Source organism: Cricetulus griseus, chromosome 2, assembly GCF_003668045.3.
Source record: "Cricetulus griseus strain 17A/GY chromosome 2, alternate assembly CriGri-PICRH-1.0, whole genome shotgun sequence".
Taxonomy (NCBI): Eukaryota; Metazoa; Chordata; class Mammalia; order Rodentia; family Cricetidae; genus Cricetulus; species Cricetulus griseus.
Genome location: NC_048595.1, coordinates 425,811,725 through 425,838,415, shown reverse-complemented (window position 1 = coordinate 425,838,415; position 26,691 = coordinate 425,811,725). Strand labels below are relative to the sequence as shown.

The following is a 26,691-nucleotide window of genomic DNA, read 5'->3' as shown; positions in this document are numbered from 1 at the left end:
TCCTGTACTCATAGAGAGGGCAATGCAGAAGCCTAGGATGACATTTGGTTTATTTATTTATTTATTTATTTATTTATTTATTTATTTATTTATTCATTTAGTTATTCAAACACAAAAGGTTGCCAAGTGCTTTCCACTATAGGGCTTGGCACCAGGAAAAGGGTGTACAAAGATGTAAACCTTACCCCTGCCTTCCCGGGTCCTTTGAAGGGCAGATAGGTCCAGCACTAGATCCTTGTGGTCATGGGTTGAGTTCTCTAAGAGTGACATGCTCAATTCATCCAGTATAAAATCCTCTCAGGAGAAGGCATGGATGACTTCCCTCGGGAAGTGGCATTAGAGCCACCTGAAAACCAAAAGGAACCGTTTGAGTAACTGAGGACTTCACACAAGCCAAGATTAAGGTTTTATGTATAGGAGTTGAAGTGAAAGGGAAAGATGATTGCAGAAATCATAAAAAGGAGATGCTTGTTTCTGTAGTCTACAGTGAAGAATGTGACTAAAGATGCAGATGGATACACTTAGGGGCCAGAAGATCCTGGGCTTGTTGATTCGTGGCTGAGAAGAAGGCATAGTTTCCTAAATGATGAAATATTCACGTTAGCAGGAAAATGGCTCAAGCAGTCTTACCCAAACATAGTATCACAGGGCTCAGGAATTGGGCTGGGCATGGATCCTTTGATAGGAGTGATACAGAAGAGCTGAATCCAAAAGAGTGACCTTGACTGGAAGCATGGAGAGCAAAGGAAGACAAGACTCAAGAGCAAAGGCCCAGAGTAAGATCAGAGGGGATGCAGAGCCCAGGTGTTAGGGTCCCTAGGAAGGCAAGTGGAAGAGCTGAGTTAATTGGGGATTTAATGAGCAAAGAGGGTGAACAGGCAGCTGGGAAGGAGAAAGAGGATGAAGAGAGAGCCCAAAAGGGGAGATGGTAGCCAGGCCGTGGTGGTGCACCCCTTTAATCCCAGCACTCCAGAGGCAGAGGCAGGCAAATCTCTGTGAGTTCATGGCCAGCCTGGTTTACAGAGTGAGTTACAGGGCAGCCAGGACTACACAGAGAAACTCTGTCTCAAAAGAACAGAAAAAAAAAGAAAAAGAAAAAAGAAAAGGAGAGAGAGAAGAGAATAGCTGGTGAGATTCACAGAGGCACTCTGGGGCCACCGTATCAGGTGACAAGAGACACAGGTTTCAAGCATGGCTATCTGGTGTGTCACAGGGAGCGCTAGAGCATAAATAATCCTCACTCTGCAGCTCAGTTACCAGGGGTTTCCCATCCTGATACCATCTAGCTTGGCCAGATTTATTTCCCAGCTTCCAATACTCCTAAGATGGTCTTTTGTCCTTTGCTGGAGTAACCCAGGGCTTCGGCAAGGACATTAGCCAACCTCCAGTATCCCCAGGATTGAGGCCTGACCTATATTTCTTTTCCACTCAGGGACCCACCTTGGAAACCATCATTTGAGAAGGCCAGTATCTTTGCAGGGAATGCAAAGGCTCAAGTTCAGAGTTCTTTGGCCTATAGGCATTGCTACACTCCTCAGGGTGACCCATGTGACATATTTTTAAACTGTTCCAATCAGACTGCTGAGAAGTTTTAGAGAAAGATTCCCTGTAGGACTAAGGGGAGTCTGTATGGGGTCCTGGGTTCAATCACCAAACACTACAACTACAAATTCTATCAGATTCCCTCATCTGAGGCTGGCTAGAGATGGTGGAGGCCGTCCTGGTTTTGATCTGTATGCTCCAGATCACTCTTGTCTCCACTAGCATATTTCTGTCATTTACGTCATCTCTCTAGCCCTGTGGGTAGTTGGGTTTGGTTGAGTTTCCAAAGAGAAACTTGAGGAGCCTACCACCCACTATTGAACTACAGAAGGCTTCCATGGGCATCCAAAGTCTTCTTTTGTGTGTGTATATGGGGAGTTGGCGTTGAGACAGGGCTTCTCTGTGTACCTTTGTGGCCTGTCCTGGCACTCATTTTATAGACCAGGCTGGCCTCGAACTCTCAGAGATTCACCTGCCTCTGCCTCCCAAATGCTGGGATTAAAGGAGTGTCACCACTGCCTAGTGACATCCTAGGTCTTAAGCAGTTCAAGAAGCATTGTTTTGTGTCTTTCCAGGTAGGAGGAAGGTCTCAGACTTCCTCCTAGTTTAGCTGACTAAAGCTGTTTGGCTTCTTTGGTAGGAATGTTGAGGCCCAGGCCTCTTCAGTAGACTCTGGTGCCTTCAGACAGAGCTTGTGGCCTGGATGGAGTGACCTTATCTGACCTATCAGAGTGGCTCAGATCAGGGTTTCTGTATCCATCCACCTATCTATCACCTGCTGGACTGAGGCTCTAGGCTTATCATATTCCCTCTTTTTCTCCCGCAGGGAGAGCTACTAAGCCCATGCCGCTGTGATGGTTCAGTCAAATGTACCCACCAGCCGTGTCTCATCAAGTGGATCAGTGAAAGGGGCTGCTGGAGCTGTGAGCTGTGTTACTACAAGTACCATGTCATCGCCATAAGCACAAAGAATCCTCTACAGGTAAATCCAGGCTTCTCAGCCTGGGCTTCCCTCATTACTTGCTTTATTGTAGGGGAATTACTGAACCTCAGATTCAGGGCAGCTTGGTGACTAGGAAGAAATGTGTTTTTTCCCCTTAAGTCTAGACAAGATGGGGAAGGGTTGGGCAAAGAGAAAAATATACGACATTCAAGGAAAGTGGTTAGGGGAGATGGATGGAAGAGACAGAATAAGGTAACTGGTTAATGAGAAGAGGAAAGGAAGAAAGGAGTGGGAAAGAGGAAGAAACAGAAGGACAAGAAGGGAGGGAGGGGAGGAGGGAAGAAAAGAGAAAAGAAAGCAAAGACAAAGAGAGCAGGTAGGTGATTGGGGATACGTGGTGGGAAAGGTTAGGCTTGAGTTAAAGCCAAGGGCTTTAAAAGAAGCTGTGTAGACGAGATGGCTCAGCGGTATTCTTCAGACTTTAATGTGCTTGTGATTTAGCTAGAGTCTTAACAAGTGGATTTCAATTCACTGGTCTACAGCAGGGTCTGAGAGCCTGTATTGCTAACAAGCTATGGGGGATACTCCTGCTGGCCCACAGACCACACTTTCTGTGACAAGGGACAGAGTGGGAAGGAATGGAGAAGAAACAGCCAAGAGGGGCAAAGAAAATGGAGGAGGGGGTGTGCAATAAGGAAGAAGAAGCCATGATGAGAGAGTAACAAAAGCCTACCATGAGAGGTAAGGGAAAGCGGCGCCAGAGCTAGAGTAGAGACCTGTCAATCAGATTGGCAGAACTCTGGGCTCTCTCTCTGCCCACTCTCTCCTTTCTTCCTCTGCTGACATAGCCATCTTCACCCCAATTGCTGGCAGGCTCTGTGTCAACCAGACACATCAAACAGTTTAGCAGTGATGATGCCCTCCCCCCAACCCCACCCCCCACACTCACATCTGCTTCTGAAAATACCTCCACATACACATCATCTGTCAAGCAGCCATGTAATCAATTAGCCAGCAGGACAGTGAGGATGGAGACCACAGATGCCTGACACTTTCACTCCTCTGTGAGTGGGGCCGAGTCAACCTTGCAAATCCAGGAGGGCTGGGAGTGGGTGATTGTAGTGGGGTCTTTGCATTGAGCCGCACTTAAAAAACGTGTGGAGTTCCCTGTAGCGTTCTCCAAGGGGGAGCTCTCAGGGATTTGGGGGAGGGAAGTGTCAGATCCCCAGGCATCTCAGCCTCTGGATGGGGAGCCCCTCCTGACTGCTGTTCCATCTTCAACCATTCATCTCAGATCCTGAGGTGTCTTAAAATAGCAGTGCCAAGCAACAGCTGATCCCAAGTCCTCGGGGTGCAGTGGAGGTTTGAGTGCATTAACCTGCCCCTTTCTTTACAGCTGACTCAGGCCTCAGGAAAGGTCAGATCCAAAATCTATGAACTCACCCCAAGACACCCCCATCTTGGTTCCACCTTTGACTCATATAATGAAAAAATCATTCAGGTATAGCTTTTTCCTTGGAGTAAAGAAAAGGTTATTTTAAGTCTGCATCAGGTAAGCAAATGGCAGTGCAGGCAATATCAGTCTGTTAATCTATTTCCAAGTTACTACGCTGACTTCAATTATGAGTTTCTAGGCACTGGGGACCCCTGTGCATCTGTTGATCTTAGAAATGCAATGGTGTGCACTCAGTAAATGCCAGTTCATTTTTCTGTCTAGAAACAGTTCAGACTTGAAGCTGTGCTGTTTGGTTGTATCTTAAATTGTTCCAAGTGTGTGTCCTGGGCTTCTCTGTCCTGGCTAAGTGTGACACAATTGCCTGTTCTGCCACAGTGGTCATCCTCTGTGCAAAAAGCCCAGCTGGACTATCTGCAGTAGAGGTTGGAGCTGGCAGACCTGACTAGAAACCAACAGAGCAATGGATAGATTTCTGCCATCATAGCTGGGAGGTACCTTTCCACATATCTTGGCTCTCTCACCTCCTGGTTTGTGTCCCAGACAAAGATGGAAGAAATAATTCAAGTCTTCACGATAGGGCATCATATTAGTGACATTCTCAAAGTAAGGTTTGTATCTAGAATATCTACTAAGAAAGGAGTCATAGTCTAGTGGGTCTCGGGGCCCCATCAACTGCTTCTCACCTTGGTTTTTGATACCTCTGAATGGAAATTTCATGAATTCATCCCGTGGCTTTAATTAACCATGGCCAACTGCCACCAAAAATATTAAAAGGAACACTCTAGAAAAAATAACTTTTAATTATGTATTGTTCTGAGTGAAAAATGTAATAACTTCCTGCTCCATCTGCCCAGGATATGAGTCATCTTTTTGTTCACCCATTCAAGCTGTATGTGCTGTTTACCCATTGGTTACTTGGGAGCCATCTTGACTATCAGATCAATTGGCATGAGGCAACACAGTACTTGGATATAGGGGCCACTACCATCTGAGGCTTCAGGTGTCTTTTGGAGGGGCTTGGAATGCATCCCCCTTAAGTGAAGGAAGACTATGATAATATTAATAAACATTCCATTTCTACTTGTTAAGCGTCAGTTCACACCTATTATCAAATTTAAACCTGGAAACAACTCCATGAAGTGAGTACTATTATTACTTGGTGCACAGGTTTAGACAATGGAGGCACAGAAGGATTTGTGAGCTTGCTCAAGGCTGCACAGCTATGAAGCAGAGGAGCAGGTTGCTGTCTGCAATAGGAATTTCTGAGTCCAGACACCTGTCCTCTTCTAATGTAATACCCAGGCACATGAACATATATAGGCTTACCCCTGCCTTGACAAGTTTATCTGTGTCTTTACTGAAACAGTAAAGAATGCCTTTCACGCCCTGGCTTCACATTAAACATTCACAATATTCTAGGAAATAGACATCAGTTACTTCTGGCTTTGTGTACAGCCCCTCATCCTCACCCTTCTTCGTCACACTCACTTTGGTCAGGAGCCTCATTAGGTGGCTTAGGGTGGGAAGGAAGATTATTGGGATAAAGAGGACTTTTCTACATGTCTATATCATTGGGATTATGACAGAGCAGGAAAAGGTGGGGATGCCTAAATGGTAGAAACAAAAAACTCCTTAGAAACTCTCTTATAGACAGTGGGGCTTGGCTCTGGAAAAAGCATTTATTGTACACGAGGGAAGTCTAAATGATAAGGCTGATAGAGCCGTCTTCTGGAAAATGCCTTTGTTATGTGTAACCCTAGGCTGGGGAAGCACTGGAAAATTTAAAGGGCTAATTCTCTGTAATGGGATTCGATATGTGTAATTAAATGTTAAGGCCCATGCCCTACATCTGAACTAAAAGTGAGATGTTTTCCAATACTTACTGTTCCTTGGAGGTGAAAGGAAGTGTGGCTCTGCAGGCCTTGCCCTTCACTCCCATTCCCTTTGTCTTGCAAAAAAACAAAACAAAAAAACAAAAAACAAAACCCTGTTAGATGCATTCCTAAAACTAGCTCCCAAGGTCTATCCCTTATTTGGCCACTTTCTTCTCCTGAGGCTGACCACCAAAGTCCAGCTATCAAAGTATTGAAGCCTAGCAATCAAAAACCTCCTTTGGGTCACCTAATTAACATGCCAAATTAAAATTAAACACCTCATCCTAACATTGGGTTTCCCCTTGTACCTTTATAAACTGCCATTTTCTTGTGTGCCTTATCTGTCTCCTCTCTATTCAGAACCAATCTTTTGTCCCTCTGGGGACAAAAAGCCTCTGCCCCCTTTCCCTTGTCCCCTTCTCCCTCATCCCCTGTCTCCTTTACCACCACATTCTAACACAGACCTCTTCTTCCTCTCTTAAAATTTACACCTGCAAGGTAATTTGCTGCTGTTTTCTGACTCAGACAGAAAGCAGCAGCCACTTTAACTTTTCTTCCCTACTTGACAAAGGATCTGTCTGTGAAAACAGGTGTTTGAGTATGGTCTGTGCCAAATTGGGGGTCCAGGAGGAAGTCTCCACTGTTTGGGAGTCTCCTTCAAGAGGCCACTGGTGTATCCTATCTGAGCCAATGATGGCAGAGGGAGGGATCCCCGTTGGCAGGTGGAAGGCACTATGCCTCTCCTTTGTGTGTAAGCCACAATGGTTCCTGGGAATGTTTCCTGAAGGACACTATGCAGATCCATGACAGATTGCATATGTAAATTCTTAGAGTTATATGCACCATAGGGCAGGGTCTTGTCCAGTTTTGTCTAGTGCTTTAGCTCCAGCACCTAGCATAGTGGCCAGACACATAGTCAATACTGACTTGTTAAATGAAACGAGCCTAACTAAAATCCTACTCGAGACTAATTTAGGACATTGCTCCATAGGTGAAACATATAATTATAAAATTCCATAGCCAAAACTCACCCACACTCCAGCCTCCATCTCAATACTGCTATAAGCACACTTTTTTTTTCTTTGAAAAAGAAAGAGTTAAAATACAGTCGGTATATTGTGAACTGTTTTTTTCTTACTCCCACATTCCTTGTCCTCTCCTTCTTTGTCAAATTGTTGATCGCCAACATGCATATTAAATGGCATGCAAGGTGGTGTTGTAGAAACAATATAAGACAGTCAAAGAAAGACCTGTGTCCTCTTGGCACCTATTAGTGAGAAAAACAACTGTGTTGCTCTGAAAGGAAATTTCTCGCTCCTTGGAACAACACCCACACTAGCTCTTTGTTTTCCTTCTTGCCTTTGAATTTCTATATCTATGAAATATAAGGGTCTCCTCCTCAGTCTGCCCAGAGTCTCCTTACAATGGTGTCTGGTCATTTTATATGACATGGGTTCCCTCTGCATCAAATATATAAAATGATTCTCCAAAGGTGTCCATTGTGCTACAAGTAGAGAGGCTCTGGCTTAAACTCTACACCAGTGAGCTACTGGAGCAGAAATAAGAATGTGGGACCAGGATCCAGGCATCCAAGGCAGCTAATCTGTCACTCTCTCCTCCCCAGTGGCAGGCCATATCCCTGACAGTCATCGAGAAGGTTCAGATCGCAGCTGCCATCTTGGGTTCTCTCTTCCTCATCGCCAGTATCTCTTGGCTCATCTGGTCGACCTTCAGTCCCTCAGCAAAATGGCAACGCCAAGACCTCCTCTTCCAGATCTGCTATGGGATGTATGGCTTCATGGATGTGGTGTGCATAGGTGAGTCTGGGGTGTTGTCTCCATGAGGGGTCCTGAGCTACATGGTAATGAAATGGCAAGATCCCTCAGAATCTCTTCTACTCGCAGGCCAAGCAGAGAAGCACTGGGTGAGACTATAGCTTTGTTATAAGAGGTGGGTAGGAAAGGAGGGGGGGCATGACAAAGAAGATAAATTGAAATCATTTTCAGACAAATGTGTCTGGCCCAGCTGAAGACAAGGATGAGGCTTGCCTCTGAGGTAAAGAAGGTCATTTGGTGAATTCATCTGCCTTACGCAGGGAGTGGAAGGCTTCTCAGTTGCACCTCCTGCAAGCCATGAAATGGCATGCCTATACAGCAAAATACCCAGAAGCAGCTATGAAACAACAGTCTTTTTCTTTTTACGTATCACATGTGAATGACGGTTTATACATACATGCACATAAAAGTGTGCAGATGCACAGCACACATGTTTGGAGGGTGTGTGCTTTTCACATGGACTCTGGGAATCAGAATTTAGTTCCTCACACTTGTGGTGCAAGCCTTTCTACTAAACTAAGTCATCTCTTTGGCCCCAGCCTTTTTCTTCTTCTCTAAGTCCATCCTTGGATCCCAGATTTCTCTACTCTAGTGGTTTGCACTGAATGTGTAGTGCTGGGATTCCACACAGCTCCAGGAGCCCTGTAGGAAATAGAATGCTTTTCTGAAGCCTCATCCCTGCTTCACCATGACCTTTTGGGCTTTTTATTCATTCCAGGTAAGATTTTGTTTGAAAGGCTTCAGTGTTTCAGGAAGAATATTAGGACCCACTTCTTTAGTTCCTACTTCTTCCCTACCCAGTCCTCAAGGCAAGTGGAAGGTTGGGTTATTTTTGTTTCAACAGATGATTGTGGCTATTGATTGCAAAGGTTTGCTCCATGCAAATAAAGAGGTGGAAATGGCTCTGGTTACTCTGAATGAAGCATGGACCATATAGCCTCATCTGGAATTCTCATTGTATCCCCAGGCCACAGTACTGGGAGCATGAAAGTAACACAATGTTCTTCTCCAACAGTGGTGTTACATCAAATATGCTACACTGCTCTGATTGACAGGAAAATGTCCCCTGATTATAATTTGACTGAGATGATGGTGATGTGACTTTCTTAGGAGACATTTAATACTAAAAATTGAAAAGACCTGGCGACTATCCTACTGATCACAGAAGCCATGGCTGGTCACAGTAATGCCAGACCTTGTGTGTTTATCTAAGGCAATATATTCTGTCTCCCTGTGCTAGCTAATTTAGTATATCAATCCTGGGAACAAAGGTTAATTTTCTTATTTCTGAGATTGTGAAATCTTGAAAGGTGTATTGTAGTCTAACTCAGCAGGAAAGTAGGACCTATGGTTTAGTGCTTTCCCAGGACAGGCTGACAGACCATAGAGAATGCTGGGAAGTGAAATGAAGCAGAGAGTGTCATGTGACCTAGACATTGGAGCAGAGGGTGATGGACAGCAGTGGGAGGCCATAGCAGATTCCCATGATGGTTGTGATGATGGTGGTGTGATGATGACCAGTGGTGATGCTGGTGGTTGTAAGGGTGATGTCCAGTAACAGCTTCTCTTGTTTGGCAGTACTGTATAGTAGTATAGGTAACATTGGGTGGGTGTAAAAATATAGGAGCTTTGTGAATGAAGGATCAAATGAAAGCTGCAATATTCATCAGCCCATGTTTTTATTTTTGCTCTCAACCAGTCACTCAGCCTCACTAGAAAGCAAACTTGGCATCTGCCTATGGAGTACAAGATGGCAACTCAGGCTTTCCTCTGTCAGAGAATTCTCACCACGTCCCAATTCCATATGCTTCTGAGTCCAGGCTCATCCCTTGGCTCAAAAGCAAAACGAGATCCACAATGTTTTTGCAGGGTCAACCTGAGCATAGTTTTCAGACCCCCTGGAAATGCTGGTTGGAAAAAAAATGTTGAGTAAAAGAATCCATATCCAACAGGTCCAAACTACTTGTATTAAGCAATACAGAACCTGGATAAAAATATATTGCTACGAGAAAAGAAGATAAGCCCAGGACAGGGTTGGCTCAAAGGGGCTAAGGGAAGAGTCAAACCATCTGCTGCTGTAAGCTTCTGGATATTTTTCTGTTTTTCAGACACCAGCAACAATTTGTTCCCTAACACTGCTAAATAGCCATGGACAGTAAAGATGTATGTGAGCACTAAATGGATAGTTCTTTATGTATGGATCTTCTAAAACATAATTTACTTCTCTGTTGGAGGAGTGTGATGAGGGTAGTGTGACAGTTCAGGATGGTGGGCGAGGCCTCTGTGGAGAGATTCCACTGGAAGCTGAGAGCAAGCACTGTCTGTTTGCTGCTTGTGAAACTAAGTCTGTCTCAACCGTAGCTATATCCACCCAGCTAGCTTTTAGGAGCAGTGGGAACCACTGAGAAAACCCAGAGTAATGATTCTCTCCAAGAATGGTCTTCAGTTCTCATCAAAGGATTTTGCCTGAAATGGCTGCCAGGGTCTCCAGGTTCCCTATCAAATGCAGCATATCTCTAAGGTTGAGGTCAGTGACATTGGATGTGAGCATATCATAGGTAATACATTCATGATACAAACTGTCCCGAAAGACCAGGCACCTCTTGGTTTAAAGTCTAAATCTCCTAGACCAGTGGTTCTCAACATGTGAGTCATAACCCCCCTGACAAGCCTCTGTCACCAAAAAATATTTACATTACGATTCACAACAGTAACAAAATTACAATCATGTGTAATGATAAGTGTAACAATAAATCTTTCTGCCGCAGCCACCTGAGCCCTGCTTCCACATGGGTGCTTTCTACCAGGCCACCTGAGTTCTGCCCGCCACCATGTTAAGGTGCCAAGTAACACCCAGAGACTTATATTAGGTACAAATGCTACTTGGCCAATGACTAGGAATTCTTATCTGCTAGCTCAGTCTTTATCATAAATCTATATGTAAGACTTATCTTATCGGACACCAGCCGAAGTCCTGTCTTCCCGGGCTCACATTGTGACTCTGGAGCAGAGACCAGGAGGAAGAGAAAAGTGACGACTTCCTTCTTGCCCTTGCTTATATATGTGTCTCCCTGCTATGTCACTTCCTGCCTGGATCACCACTTCTTTACTACATTTCCCAGAATCCTCCTCAACTCCTAGTCCCACCTATCTTGCTTTCCTATTGGCCAAGAGTACTTATCAACCAATAAGACAAACACATACACAGAAGTACTTTCCTCCATCAATCATGAAGTGGCAATGAAAGTATTTTTTATGGTTGGGGTCACCACAACATGAGGAACTGTCTTAAAGGGTCAAAGAATTAGGGAGGTTGAGAACCACTGTCCTAGACCAATGTATTCTACTATGAAAATCAAATGTAAGTAATGAGAACACATCAAATCACCAAATCCCTTGAAAGAAGTGATAGGGTACAACAATGTTACTGAAAGTTTTCTGTCCCATCCTGGTCCTGCAGCTGTTAGCCCCCAAATAAACACACGGACACTATATTAGTTATTAAACTGTTGGCCAATAACTAGGGCTTCTTATTGGCTAGCTCTGTTTTAATTATTAGCCCATTTCTATCAATCTAAGAATTTACATGTGGTCTTATCTTACCGGAGAAGGGTCCAGACCTGTTACTCCTTTGGCAGCCTACATGGCAACTGCTCCAGTGGGCTCTCCTGCCTACCTTTCCCAGAATTCCCCTTGTCTCCTAGTCCTGCCTATCCTCCTGCCTCATTGGCCAATCAATGTTTTATTCATCAACCAATAAGAGAAACATTTATACAGAAGGACATCCCCCATCACAACAACTATCTGATGATCAGAGGGGTGACTACTGTGCTCCATATTTCCCAGGTTAGTGCAGCCCCAGAGCAACTGTACTCTAGGTCACACAGCTAAGCACACAGTGGAGTTGAAGGTGGGACCAAGAACCTCTGGTTCTAATTCCAGGGTACTTCCTATGGTCTATTTTTTCTAAACATTTATTTATTCATGAATTTTATGTATAGGGGTACTTTGTCTGCACGTACATCTGCCCACCAGAAGATAGCATCAGGCAGTTGTGAGCTGTCATGTGGGTGCTGGGAATTGAACTCAGGACCTTCAGAAGAACAGTAGGTACTCTTAACTACTGAGGCATCTCTTCAGCCCATCTATGGCCCATTTTATCTCTGGTTGCTCTATATGAAATTATACTTACCACTTAGAGATGACCCATCAACATTGTAGCATAGCAGACTTCAAAGGAGGCAGAAATTAGCCCAGACATAACCATCACAACAATAACAAGTTCTCTGGGCCACATCTGCTTCAGTCTTTTGTTAGGGATTCAGGCAGTCAGCCATTGTTATACCTTTAAAAAAAGTCAGTGCTGCTTTTATGCCAATGGAGAAAGGGACTTTAGAAATTAGGATGAAATTTGGGTAGCCGATCTGCCTGTGATATCCTCTGGAGGACGGTATTTTAGGTTAGGTAAATCTAATTCTGCTGATTATCATAGACTTGGGAAATCTATTAATTCATTCACAAACATTATTGAGAGAGCATTGAATAGACACACTCAAACACAAGAGGCTCCGGTTCTGGTGGATCTTAATCTCCTGGAGGGAAGTGATCACAGACACTCAGAAATCAGCTTATGCTGGGGTATGAATACAGACATCCGTCCCAGGAAGGAGAAACTATTTCAAAGGGCTTAGGATGGCTTTATCTATTTCTTCAGTAGTATCTACTGGCTGCCTTGTTTTTGCCCCAAATCAAGAAACATGAAAGAGAGATGAATGAGACATATCTGTCCAAGGGTCGGGTCTCCAAGCACAGGATAACTACTATGGGAGGATGTCTATCAGAGGCAGAGAGGAAGATTGGACAGAGCAGAGAGCAATAAACTCTCTTGAAGACACCAAGAGGTTTGTTGAAAGAACCCTACCCTTAAGCCAGTTACAAAAGGGAAATCAAACTTTACCCAAAAGAGGGAGAAGAATATTCTAGGTAAAGGAACTTGTTTGTGTGGAGACTCAGAGTGAACAAGCTATGCTTAGGAAATTAAGTTGGTTTGTATGGTTCAATGGCAAAGAGCCAGAGAAGGAGGTCAGTGATGACCAATGAGTTTAGGGAATCTGGCAGAGGCCAAATCCCACAGGGCCATAAGTCATGTGTGAAGAATTTGGATACTGCTCCACTTAGGATGCGGAAGCAATGACAGAATTTTACGTAGGACAGTCTGATTAGACATGCATTTTTAAACCTGTAAATCTAGCACCTTTGGGAAGCATAACTCAGAGCTAGGCAGACTGGGCAGAAGTAGGAGGGACTGACTAAGAAGTGCTTGTAATAATCGGAGCAGGAAACAGAGATGTAACACGGGGACAGTAAGCTCAAAAGAGGCAGAGATGACCTGGGGACTCACACAGCCTGTGGAATGGATGGAATGAGGCAGGCAGTGGCTGGAAAAGAGACCCAAGAAGATGCCAAAACAAGAAAACCACCCTAAGCCTAAAGTCTAGGCAGAGGGGCAAAGGCTGTCCCTAAACCAAGGGTTTGTAGTCAAGAGAAACAAGTCATTGTAGACAGCAGATGGGAGAAGGCAGTGCCAGGGAAGGTTGGTCAGGGTCTGAGGTCTTGGGGAGGGTGAGGGGGAAAGGCCTTTGATAGCATACAGGTGTTTCTTTCCTGTGATATATGTTGAAGGCACTGGGCCAGTCTTGCCAGGGTTGGTAGTTGATTGGATGAGGCATGTGGTCAGAGTGAAGTCCCCTTAAAGCTAGCAGTGAGCAAAGGTTTGCCTACTGTTACCACACTCTGAACTCAGTCACGGCTGCAACAGAGATGCAGACTAAACACAACTTGGTTTCCTTGTATGATCTGCTCTTGTTTTAAGCATCGTCTTTTCTAGAAGGTTCATGGTTCCCTTATACACTCACCTCCCTCCACCAAGATCCCATTATACCCGGTGGCCTGGTTCCACCTGCCTCCTCTTCAGTCATCTCTAATGACACTGTCTTCTGCAGCCAAAGTTGACAGAACCTTCCAGCAAACAAATGGGGCATTCTCTGCTCCAGTGGGTCAAGTTATTAGGACTTAACAAGAGAAAATTAATTAAGAGCTTTGGCACCAAACATAATTTTTAATCATTCTACAGACCTAAGAGATCGACCATCCAAAAGTCAACTCTAAAGTCAACACTGCAAAAATGAGGATGTCCCCCTTGTTGTATGTCTTTGTCACTTATGAGTGGAGTGGGTCAGGGAAAGAAGAATGTTTTGAGACCATTTCCAAACCTTTAACAATGTAATATTAGAGCAGCTGTTAGGTATAGAAACAGCTGTTGTTATAGTATCTTCTCTGTGTCATCCCTTGAGGTTCCATCTTGTGATGTGTAGATATCTAGCCCCCATCCTTAAAACATACAGAGATTTCACTGGAAATAGAAAAAGGGCGAAATGATTGTGAAACATTTGTGGTTATGAATCTAGTTTTAGGGCCAGTAAGCTAGCTCAGTGGGCAAGGGCACCCTGGAATCCACATGATGGAATGATAAAAAGGAAAGAACTGACTCCAACAAGTTGTCCTCTGACCTGACCTCCACACACATGCCTTAGCAATACACACACACACACACACACACACACACACACACACACACATACACACACACTTAAATCTTAATTTTAATTCAGATTAACTCATTCTAGGTAGAAATGACTCTACCTGTCAAGCCTGTTAATTCCCCTGCTTAGGAAACTGGACAGAAAGCAGAGACAGCCTGGTTCAATAGAGTCTAGGAAAGCCAGAGTTGTTGCCTAACAACCTCTGTGGCCTTAGGCGTGCTTCCTCTCAACAAATGGTTTCCTCATCTATAAGGTGAGAGTATTGAACCTAGGATTTAGAAGTTGCTTACAGAATAAAACAGACTTCTCACAGGTTGTCAACTGTGGCTGTCAGGCACTCCCAGGAATGTTGAGCTGGGCATGAGAAGTATCTGTTTCATAAATGGACAAACTCTGCTATCTTTAGGAAGTTTGTCAGGTGTCTGGATTAATGTTGACTCATATTTTACCACATAAAGCTTCCTACACACAGTCATCTCTCTCTATAGCTAGGTTGCTGGATGCATTGAGAGTGAGGACAATGGATCTAGAAGAAAAGTTGCCATGTGAGCACCATACACTCCCCAAAGGATACCCCACCAAAAGGCACATCACTCTTCCAGATGTACCCACAAAGCCTGAAGTATTTTAGGAACATGTCTTAGGGACTGTTCTCAGCATCAGACAGATTCAGGAATGTTGTATCTGTCCATTAGTGGGCTTGTGATAAAGAACAGACCCACCGAATAAATACCATAGATGCTCAGACCAGTTAATACATTTTGGGGATGCCATGACATGTGCCATCAAGCCACAAACTTCTCTTCTCTGAAGGTGTATTTGTTAGGAAATTTCAGCAACCAGGTTCATCCAGTCATCAGTGGTTTAACCCAGCAAGGTTCCAGAGCAGCAACACACGCTCCTCCACACAACAATCCAGAGATCCTGAAGCCCCTCCCACTCTGCAGCCTCATAGTCTTCAGGCTTTTAAGCCTTTTGCTTCTAACTAGTAGAAAATTGGCCATGTATTAAGCAGGCCCTTCTCTAACCCTTTTCACTCAATTCCTATTTCTTAACCACTGGCCTGAGTCTGTTCATGTTCACAACAGGGATCTGGCCTCTCCTAATTCAGAAAGGGGACAGGAAATCCACTCTTGCCCAGTAGCAGCTGTATATGGAGGGACGACCGTGGTGGACTGCTAACCATCTCTATCACTGCAACCCCACCCCACTGAGGAATTTCCAGAAATGTTCTAAGCTATGATAGCCTTATAGGAGAAAAACACCCTAGTTCCCAAATATCATCTGTTAAAGTCCCAAGGATTTGAAGAGCCCAAATTCTCCATGGATACAGAATACGTCAGTTATTTTTGCTTTACTGTAACCACAATGTCTGACAGAAACAACTTAAACCAGAGATGCTTGGTTTGGCTTAGGATTTCAGAGGCTGCTGACCATCCTGGCAGGGAAGACACTGAGATGAGGGGTCACTAACCACCATAGTGGGAGTGCTCAGTGGAGTCTTGATCATATGATGGAGAACGGGGAGCAGAGAAAGCAGGCTGGAAATGGGGGGGGCACATATAGCCTTCAAAGCCTCCCTCCACCATGACCTACTTATGCCAGCCAGGCTCCACCTCCTAGTGGCTCTACAGCCTTCAAAATAGCACCACAAGCAGGGACCTGAGGACCTGAGAGCCTGAGGGGGCGGGGCATTTCAGATTCACACAATAACACAGAGTTTCAGTATGTCTGCCTACACAAACAACTTTTTATAATAACATATGTGAAGCACAGCCTGGCTGTGCCTGAGAAGCATGAAGACGTCTCTCCAGAGAGCATGAGGTGGTATTGCCAATCTGGCGTCCCCAGCGGCACCAAAAATAGCTGGCTATATTTACTTATTTATTATTTATACAAGATGGAATCATGTGATATTTATTTAATAATGATGATAAAATAATAACTAGCATTCATTATGCATTGTGTTCTAAGTACTGTGAAAAGTGCTTCACATACCGTAGGGTTCTTTTTTTTTCCTAAATCTTCCTTACTCCATGCAGTTCCATAGCATGGCAGCTATGGTGCCCATCCTCCTGAAGGGAAAGCCAAGAATGAGAGGCGATCCTCACAGAGTCTTTGATCAGGAACACAGTTTCACGTTGGCCACTGTTAAAACAATGCATCACACATTAAAACAGATATTGCATAAGAGATCTTATTAGTAATGCTAATAGAAAGTGTACATAAACATGCACAATAAAAAAATAGTTACCTTCTCCGCAGTTGTTTGAGAGGTGTGCACGTGACCTGAGGCAGGGGGAGGAAGGAGCATCAGCCACATGGCTCTGTTCTGGTTCAGATACTCCAGGGTGATGGACCACTTCATAGACAAACTGTGTCCTTGAACAAGATGTTCGGCTTCTCTGAGCTTAGCTTCCTCTTCTACAAAACAGAGCTAAGATGTCTCACCTTATAAGTAAGTTTCTGTGATAAACAGCTCGTTTTGCAAAGTCCTTTTGGAGTGACAGAGCAGCGTTAGCATTCGAGAAATACTATCATCGCCATGACTTTCACCATCACCATGACCTTCACCATCACCTCTAAGTGCTGATACCACCCAGTGTGGCTGAGGAATGCCAAGCCTCATGTCTACAGAGTAAGAACTTTCAGCTTCACACACACACACACACACACACACACACACTGAGGAATGCCAAGCCTCATGTCTACAGAGTAAGAGCTTTCAGCTTCACACACACACACACACACACACACACACACACACACACACACACACACACACACAAACCCTGCAGAAAAATCCCCATACAGAAACAAAGCCTTCAGGGATACCAGTGCATATTGGAGGCTCCAAATTTTCTCTTCCCTACCCAGTCCTATTGCATGAAGCTCACTCCATTCCCAGGCATTTCACCCCTCTATTTCTTTCCTCAGAAGAGGTTTCTTGTAGGTCTGCATTGCCCTGGGTAAACAGAGGGGTGGCAATGGTTTTGACACATAAGTCTGGGCAGAATGACTTGACAAAGACAGCTGGATCAGAGGTGGTGTCTAATTGGTTCTGTATCAGTGAGTGTTTGTCCCTTTCCTATACCTTAATTAATTCTTGAGACCCTTTAACAGACTCCAGTGGCTTCATGTAACTCGTGTGCTCTCCATTGTTGTCAGGTACGCATGCATGTATGTACTCATGCACGCGGAAGCGAGAAATCAATGTCAAGTGTCTTCTTCAATTGCTTCTTCTTAACCTTATTTTTTGAGACAAGGTCTCTCACTGAATCTGGACCTTGCACCTCCACCACACTGGATGGTCAGTACGCCCTAGGGATCCTTCTGTGACCGAGCTAGGATTATAGGTATCTGCTACACATCTGTTACGTGAATTTTGAGAATCCAAGCTCAGTTCTCCATGCTTGCACAGCAAGTCTCTTCCTCTCCTTCCTCCTCTTTTTTAAAAATAAAAGTCTAGCCAGGCAGTGGTGGCACACGCCTTTAATCCCAGCACTCGGGAGGCAGAGGCAGGTGGATCTCTGTGAGTTCACGACCAGTCTGGTCTACAAGAGCTAGTTCCAGTACAACATCCAAAAACTACACAGAGAAACCCTGTCTCAAAAAACCAAAAACTAAAATAAAAATCTAGCTAGGAGGTGGTAGCACATGACATTAATCCCAGCACTCATGAGGCAAAGACAGGAGGATCTCTGAGTTCCAGGTCAGCCTAATCTATACAGCAAGTTCCAAGACAACCAGGGCTGTCTGGGGAATGGGAAAGAAGGAAAAATAAAGTGTAGTGCTCTCTGTGTTGTAGTGGGCAGGGATGAGCACTGTGTCTAGGAAGTACTGCTCATTATAGCCCACCATGGGTGTCATCAGAGTCACCTGCTTTGAGGCTGCTTTGAGATGCAGATTCTCAGGCCTGGCCTCAGACCCACTGAGTCATGCTTCCCAGGGATAGAGCCAGGAGTCTGTGAGCTATCAAGCTCTCTGATGATTCTGATACACACCCCAATTTGAAAAGCAACTATTTCAGAGTTGTCAATGACTTTTGTGTCACTTAAGCCTGGATGCTAGCAAGAGATGAGGGTGTGAAGGGGATCTCTGGGTCACTGAGGGGATCAGAAGTCTCCCTGTAGACTTCTTGCTCAACCTGGCTCGACCGTGATATTGTAAACATGGTGGGAACCAGTGTTGTGCCCCCATCCCACCCCATGGCAGGGGCTCAGAGACATACAGAGTGGGCACTCAAAAAAGACAACACTGGGTTAAGTTGTGTGTCTGCTCATATCAAAAATCCAATGGTCAAAATGTACCAAGGCTAGTATGCATTTTAGAGAACTCCTTGTTGTTGCTATGGTTATAGGGTGCGGAGGAGCCGTGCTAGCGGGACTGCCCACTCAGTGGTGACCAACCTTCTTTCCATTCCTCATAGTCTAAGCAAAAGGCCATTTTGGCTGGAGATAAGGATATGGGAGAGAGACTAAAAAAGATGTGTCTAACAGCCTACAGAACCTATAACCCTGTGAGAAAAAGGAACCCAGAAGTTGGAGACACCTTAGAAAGATAAAATAACTATTCTCTGAAACAGGGTTTACCAAAAATACAGCCAAGATTTGGGTACATTGTAAGTAATTACTTAGTAACTGTTAAATTGCATAGAAATTCCCAGGAAAGGACTCAGTTAAAATTTACTATGTTTCTTCCCTCCCTCCCTCCCCCCTCCTTCCCTCCCTCTCTCCTTCCTCCTTTTCTTCCTTCTTCTATTTTTTTCTTTTTTTCTTGTTTGCTTTTGAGTCAGGGTCTCATGAAGCCCATGCTGATTTCAAACACTGTCTATAGCTTGCAATGACCTTCTACCTTTCCCTGTCACGTGCTGGGATTACAGGCTTGCACTATCACAGTGATTTATGCAGTACTGGGGATTAAAGCCAGGGCCTGATAAATGCCTGACAGGCATTCTACCAGTAGAGTTACATCTCCACCTCTTCCTTCTCCTATATCTCAAACTCTTCAGAGCAATAGCTCTTTGCTCACCTGAATTTGACCTCTTTCTCAGTTCACTGCCGTTTCCTACCCCTCATCCTTCTCTGCCACCTTGTTGACTGTCCTTGTCATCTGCCCCAGCAGATGAGCCCAAACCCATCTTCCTTGTTTTTTTGTTTTGTTTTGTTTGGTTTGGTTTGGTTTGGTTTGGTTGTTGTTGTTTTAAATTCCTCCACGCAGGGAATCAATAAGTATTTTGGTGAGGCAGGGGGCAGGGGAGATGAAGGAAGTGAATGGCAATGAGGTAGTTTATGTTTTTCCAACTTTTTCCAAATAAGTGTTATCTAGAAAAACAGGTGCACTCCTCCCTGCTCAGCCACCTATCCACTAGAATGGTGTAATTACTGCCTGAACACTAAACAGGCAATTAAAAGGCAGTATTCAAACCAAAAATTTAAGACACCCTCTTCAATCAGTGTAAAATTGTCTGATTGAGAAGCTAATTAAGAATGGAGCATAGAGATTCTAGCCAGAAATTTTGTCTGGGGCCTCAAAAGCCCCTGATTTTCTGTCCCCAGGCCCACACTCCTTTTTATTGAGTCTCTGTGATGTTCCTGATATATTATTATGGAGACTCAGCCAGAGCCTGTAGCCTGGAGAAAGGCACAAGGCAGCGTGCAAACAAGGCATGAGAAACAAACAGATGAACAAACAGCTTCTGTACCAATGGTGCATAGGTACACACTTAAGGGTAAACAGAAGTAATGGCACCCTTGGGGACAGAAAGGAAGCCTCATTGTCCAGCACCTATCACACTGGGTCAGGGATTACAAGGGAGTCTTCAGGAAATTATGCTCCCTCGAAAACTATTGTCTGTGTTTCCCCCCCAAAGAGATGATGTTTGCCCAGGGCTAGGAACCAGTGTGTCTCTCAGTGAACTCTTGAAAATGCACAGAGAAACAGGCAATTTCAGGAGCTGTTGGGTGCTAGAAGAAGTGGCATGGGGTGGCTATTCTTTTTCCCCAGAGTCTGTGTTGAAGCAGAAAAGCTGTGAGGTGTTCCCTTCCAGGACTTGTGTTATAGTGAGGAGGCGAGGGTGACTGGTTCTTGTTGCCTCTGTGAGCTAGTCATTCCCTGAGGTTTCCATGGCTGCAGGACAAATTCTGCCCTATGTCTCCTAGCCAGTCGTCTCCTCTACTGTCTCGGGCTCAGCCTTCCTAACTCTTCATTTTATGGACAATTATCCTTTTCTTGTTTTGTTTATTCCTTCCCCTAGCCTATCCGTGGTGACCTCTGGACAACAGATCAACATGAGTTACTCCTTTGTGGGCTTCTTCCATCCAAGCAGCTGTATTCCAGAAACGGCTTCCCTCATAGCTGTCTTATGGTGGCTGCTCTTTCACAGGCTGTGGGGCCAAGAAGTAGAGTCCACAGGCATTGTGCTGCCTGCCACTACACCCAGCTGTCTTTGCTCCTCCATCCTTCAGAAGCTCCAGAACTTCAAAGTGCATCCTGCTTTCTTTACCACCTTCACCCTCAGTGCTGCTGGCTGCTGGCTGCTGGCTGCTGGCTGCTGGCTGCTGGCTGCTGGCTGCTGGCTGCTGGCTCTCCGCTGCCCTCATGGACCTGCAGGCCTTTCTGCAGATCTCTCACACACCCCCTCCCACGATTCCCACCTTCAGCGTCTTCACACATCTGTATATCACCTTCTTGGAGGCATCTTGGAAATGTGTGTGGTTCCCTCCACCCCTCTCTCTCTATGTGTTTTATTTTTTCCTTGTATTGAAAGTGGATTTTCCCCCTCACATAACGTATCCTGACTAAGGTTTTCCCTCCCTCGATTCTATTCTTCCCTGTTCCTCCCCAGCTCTCCTCCCATCTGGATCCAGGACCCGCTCCCTTCCTGTCTCTCAATAGAGAATAGGCTTCTAAAGAATGATAGTAAAATATAACAAAATATAATAACATAAAAACTATCACATCAGAGTTGGACAAAACAAACAGAAGGAACAGAGTCCAAGAGAAGACACAAGAATCAATGACCTACTCATTTGCACACTCAGGGGTCCCATAAAAACACTAAACCAGAAGCCATAACACACACACACACACACACACACACACACACACACACACAGGACCTGGTGCACACTGATTCAGTCTCTAGGAGTTCGTGTGTGCATCAATTCTGTTGATTCAGAGGGCCTTGCTTTCTTAGGGTCCCCCGTTGGCTCTTAAACTCTTTCCACTTCCTAGCCTGTTGGGTTGCTGAACCCTGAGGGGAGGGATTTGATGGAGGCATCCCATTTAGGCCTGAGTGTTCCAAAGTCTCTCACACTCTGTGTAATGTTCGGTTGTGGTCTCTGTATTTGTTCCTGTGCTGCAGGAAGAAGCTTCTCTGATGATGGCTAAGCAAGGCACTGATCATATTTGTCTTTCTGTGTCTGGGATACCTCACTCTGGATGATTTCTTTCCATGTGGTTTGTTTGCTAATGCAGTTGTACCCCAGAACTTACATTGAAATCTTAATTGTTTTCTTACAAGTGACTTCCCCTTTTGTTTTATGTCATTAATTTATCTATTAAGTTAAGGCAATGGTTCTCAAGCTGTGGGCTATGACCCCTTTGGGAGGTCACATATCAGATATCTTGCATATTAGATGCTTACATTACAATTCATAACAATAGCAAAAATTATAGTTATGAAGTATCAACAGAATAATTTTATGTTCGGGGGTCACCACAACATGAGGAATTATATTAAAGGGTCACAGCACTAGGAAGGTTGAGATCCACCATATTAAGGCACTCCATTAATTAAAAACAACACAGCGAGTTTATCATATCTTACAAACTTTATTTCAGGATAGGAAAGGGGATTCTAAAACATGCTTGAGAGATATGTATAAGCACATTTGGTAAATTGTTGGCTTGTAAGCATGAAGACCTTGAGTGGGTTCTGGGGATCCAAACTTAGGTTATGCATGGCAAGCACTTTACCCACTGAGTCATGGCCCAAACCCTGGTGAGAGATTTCTTGCTATACCCTCACATAGCAAAAAGAAGGACAAGTGAGAACCAACTGTCTGTCAAGGCTCTTTGTCAGGCATGTAATCTGTTCATGAGGAGTGAGTTCTCATGGCCTAATCACTTTATAAATGCCCCAGTTTTCAATACTAACTTATTGGTAACACCCGAGTGTTAAAGTGGATGCAAGCCACAGTACCATATCTGTTCCCCAGAAGTCTATCTCCAGCCCAGACTTCAGCTTCATATATGCTATTGCCATTTGGACTACCAGTTAGATATTTTACCAGACATTTTAAATATAACTAACTAACTAACACATGACTAACACATAACTAACACATGACCATTAATCACTGTGGTTAACTTGAATAATGGCCCCCAGAGACACTCGGTGCCTCATCCTCAAACTGTTAGACTTTTATGACAGGACTTTGTGTGTAGAGGGGGGGAGGTTAATTTGAGCATCCTAAAGTGAGGAAATTATTGTGAATTATTTGGGTAGACCCTCCATGTAATCACACGAGTTCTTGTAAGAGGGAACAACAACAACAACAAAGAATCTGATGACAGAAGATTAATAGATGTGACAACAGAAGAAAGAGGATGGAGTGATGTAAGAGGAAGAAACAATGGCTAGAAGTTGAAAAAGTAAGGAAACATTCTCCCTTCAAACCTTTAGGAAGAGTAGGCCCCAGGGTCATCTGCGCTTTAGCCCCATGGGAATGACCCCAGAACTGTAAGAGAATGTATTTGTGCCATTGCAAGCCACCTACGACCTTCTAGACATTGAATGTGACAGCCATAGGGAACTAATAGTCACCACCACCAATACAGATCCACATGTCAGGCCTGGGACCATCTCCGTCTCAGCAAATGGTGCTGTCATCACCCAACTATGGCAGTCAGAGCCTTGGAGTTGTTCAGATGCTTCTCTGTCAGACCATTTGTCGGCAAGTCCATCCGCTCTACCTGCAGCGTACATTCTGCCTCTGAAGACGTCTCACTCGCTCTGCCACGATGTCCCTGGTACAGGTCACCAGTTTTCAGCTTCAATTATAGTGTCACTTCCTGCTTAATTTTAGATTTCTATTCTTGCCCCTTTTGGAACACCAGTGAATTTTCTAAAGAGCAAATCTGTCAATGTCATCCCCTCCCCGCTTCTAAATCTCCTCAGGGGATTCCCATTTTACGGGATAACATGTAAGACATGATCACAGCTAGGGCTCTGCCCACCTTGCCCTCCTCTCCCCATATCCACACGCTTGCACTGTGCTAGGCATGTCAACTTTAATTCCATGGCCTTTCTCTTCCCTCTTGCTAAAACAAGACCCCAACTGACTACAGTCAAGGGCTACTTAACCCTTTTTCATTTTCCTCCCAGCATGTGCCAGCACAGGAAAAGGGTCTGGCTGGTTTTTTTGCATGTCTCATATGTGCCTCCTCACTTGAATATAAGTTCTCTAAGGGCAAGACTTCCTGTCTCAGGCACTGCAGGGTCCCAAGTACTTTGCTCACAGTAGGCCTCCAGTTGATATCCTTTGGCCTTGCTGCCTTGTGTGTGGCTTGTTCGTGTGTGGCTTGCCAGGTGTGGCTTGTTTCCACTGGCTCCCATTTCATTTGGCCCACATAACTGCAGGAACGTGCACTCTGCCAGAGGAACTTGTATTTCAGTAGCATAGGCTATGCAAAGAGCTAAGGAGTGGAGTTGCAGATGTCATTCCGCAGGCTTGGAATGACCTCAGGGTTTCATTCATGTTGCCTTTTAAAGGCGCACGATTCATTTAACACCTGCTAAGTACAGGGGGTCATGAATATGTAATACAGGGAGGAAAAATATTTACATTATGACTTAATTGGAGAATTTGAATTGTGTCAATCCAAGAAGAGGGCAGAATGGAGCTTCAGAAGTAGGTGAAGGCATTTCATGCAGATCCCAACTATTTCATGGCCACCTTCCTTCTGGTGACTCATGGAGCCCGGGAAGCTAGAGATGCTCTGGAATCAAGTGGCTCAGCGCTGGACGGTAGATTTGGAATAAAATCAACACAGTGAAACCCCAGCTTCTCCAGTCTCCGTGTGTAGTGTGTGTGTGTGTGTGTGTGTGTGTGTGTGTGTGTGTGTGTGTAAGTCAAGGAAGTGATTGTGTTCTCCCACAGCTACTTGCCTTCTTCCCCCCCCCCCATTTTTATTTAAATTAGAAACAAGATTGTTTTACATGCCATCCCAGTTCCCTCTCCCTCCCCTCCTCACCTGGCCCCCTCCTCCCCCCACTAACACCCTACCTATCCCATACCCTTTCTGCTCCCCAGGGAGGGTGAGGCCTTCCATTGGGGATTATCAGAGTCTGTCATATCCTTTGGGATAGGGCGTAGGCCCTCCTCCGTGTGTCTAGACTGAGAGAGTATCCCTCTATGTGGAATGGGCCCCCAACATCCATTTCTATGCGAGGGATAAGTACTGATCCATTACAAGAGGCCCATAGATTTCCGAGGCCTCCTCTCTAACACTCAGGTTCATGGGATATGGATCAGTCCTATGCTGGTTTCCCAGCTATCAGTTTGGGGTCCATGAACTCCCCCTTGTTCAGGTCAGCTGTTTCTGTGGGTTTCTCCAGCCTGGTCTTGACCCCTTTCCTCATCACTCCTCCCTCTCTGCTACTGGGTTCCAGTTCAGTACAGTTCAGTGTTTAACTGTGGGTGTCTGCTTCTACTTCCATCAGCTGCTGGATGAAGGCTCTAGTATGGCATATAATTTAGTCATCGATAGTCGTCGATCTCATTTCTTTCCTTAGCCTTTGTTTTCTTCTCTTCCTGCTAGGTCTCATCATCCATGAAGGACCCTCAGTATATCGCATCTTTAAACGCTGGCAGGCTGTCAATCAGCAGTGGAAAGTACTGAACTATGACAAGGCAAAAGACTTGGAGGACCAAAAGTCAGGAGGCAGGACAAACCTACGGACTTCCTCATCAACCCAAGCCAACATCCCCTCCACGGAAGAGGAGGCAGCCAGCCACCCTGCCCGTGAAGAGGGCCCCACCAGGGCTGCCAGCCACCCATCAGACCCTGTGTCCCAACACCACTGTGCTTACACCATCCTGCATATCCTGAGTCACTTGAGACCTCATGAACAGCGGAGCACGCAGGGCAGCAGCCGAGAACTCGTCATGAGAGTCACCACCGTGTGAAAGGACGCCTGGGAGGAAGGCTGAGAGAGTCCACACACACCGAAGAACGAGGCTGGGCCAGGAGGGGCCCAGGGAGCAGGAATGGGAGGCGGAAATCCAGCAGTGGGTGGGTGGGGGCGCTCGAGGGAACGTGGAGCAGAGGGGAGCTCTGGGGAGGCTGCCTGCTGGAGAGCTGTTATGATTTCTGGTCTGTTGGTTTCACAGCAAGGGAGAAACCAACACAAACTCCACAACAACAATGGGTGGGGACCAACGGAACCTGCCCTAAGAAAACATTCCTCCCTGGAGAATGACAAGTAGCAAGGCACCCAAAAAGAGTTGGGCAGAAAATGGTGGCCGGTTCTTGAGGTACCTGCTGTACCTGTGGGTGTCAGGGCAGCAAAGAGAAAAGGCTGAGGCCACCCAGGGAAGGGCTTTTGTAATCCGCACCTCTCTCTCAGCCCTGGGTTTGCTCCTCCCTGGGTGCTGCTGGGTGCCCCAGGGAGAGAGTGGGACCTTGGGAGCTGGTACCCCTACCATGCTTGTCGGGGAGGGGACCTCTACACTCTGCAAAGTTCCAATGACTCAAATGGCTTTACGGACCCCCCTCCCCCGAGACCGTTCAGGAAGGGAGCTATCGATATACCTGGCCAGAGAGATGGGGCTGTCGCCTCCAGGAAGAACTTTCCTAGCTGTAACTACAAGAATCATGTGAGCTTAAAGACGGCTGAGGCTTAGAGATGGTATCTTTCTGTTTCCTTGTTGATTTTATGGCGATTTGGCTTAAAGATGTTTACAGGATGGGGGACTCGCACACATACATGTGTGCATGTATTTGTGTGTGCGTGTGTAAAGGGAAGTACCGACTTCTCATGAGTATCTCAAGCACAGTCTGCTGCTGTGGCTTCAACCTTCTAATGGCAGGCCAGGGATAATTTTCACCGATACTAAGCTCCACCCACAACCAGGATAATGCAGTCACACAGACACACACACACACACACACACACACACACACACACACACACACGCGCGCGCGCGCACACACACACACACACGCACGCACACACGCACGCACGCACACACATACACATGTACTCACACACACAGACCTTCCCACCTGGGTCTGCTGCATTGTAGGGTGACGCTGGCCTGTGTATCTCAAAGAAGGAGTGAACCCCAATCTAAGTATTCCTGGAGGCTTGGCACCAGTACCCTCCCTTGTGTTCAGTGATACGTGCACCTTGGCCCTTCTTGTGCTGCCA

General features: G+C 45.4%; 1 protein-coding gene across 1 annotated transcript in view; it reads left to right on the top strand.

The window, feature by feature from the left end:
- Positions 1-25,490, top strand: part of Marchf4 (membrane associated ring-CH-type finger 4) — a 110,504-nt gene extending 85,014 nt beyond the window's left edge. The window contains exons 2-4 of the mRNA XM_035439243.1: positions 2,369-2,524; positions 7,440-7,632; positions 25,080-25,490. Coding sequence (XP_035295134.1) covers positions 2,369-2,524; positions 7,440-7,632; positions 25,080-25,447 — 717 coding nt within the window. The 3' untranslated portion in view covers positions 25,448-25,490. The remainder of the gene's footprint in view (positions 1-2,368; positions 2,525-7,439; positions 7,633-25,079) is intronic.
- Positions 25,491-26,691: the final 1,201 nt, after the last annotated feature.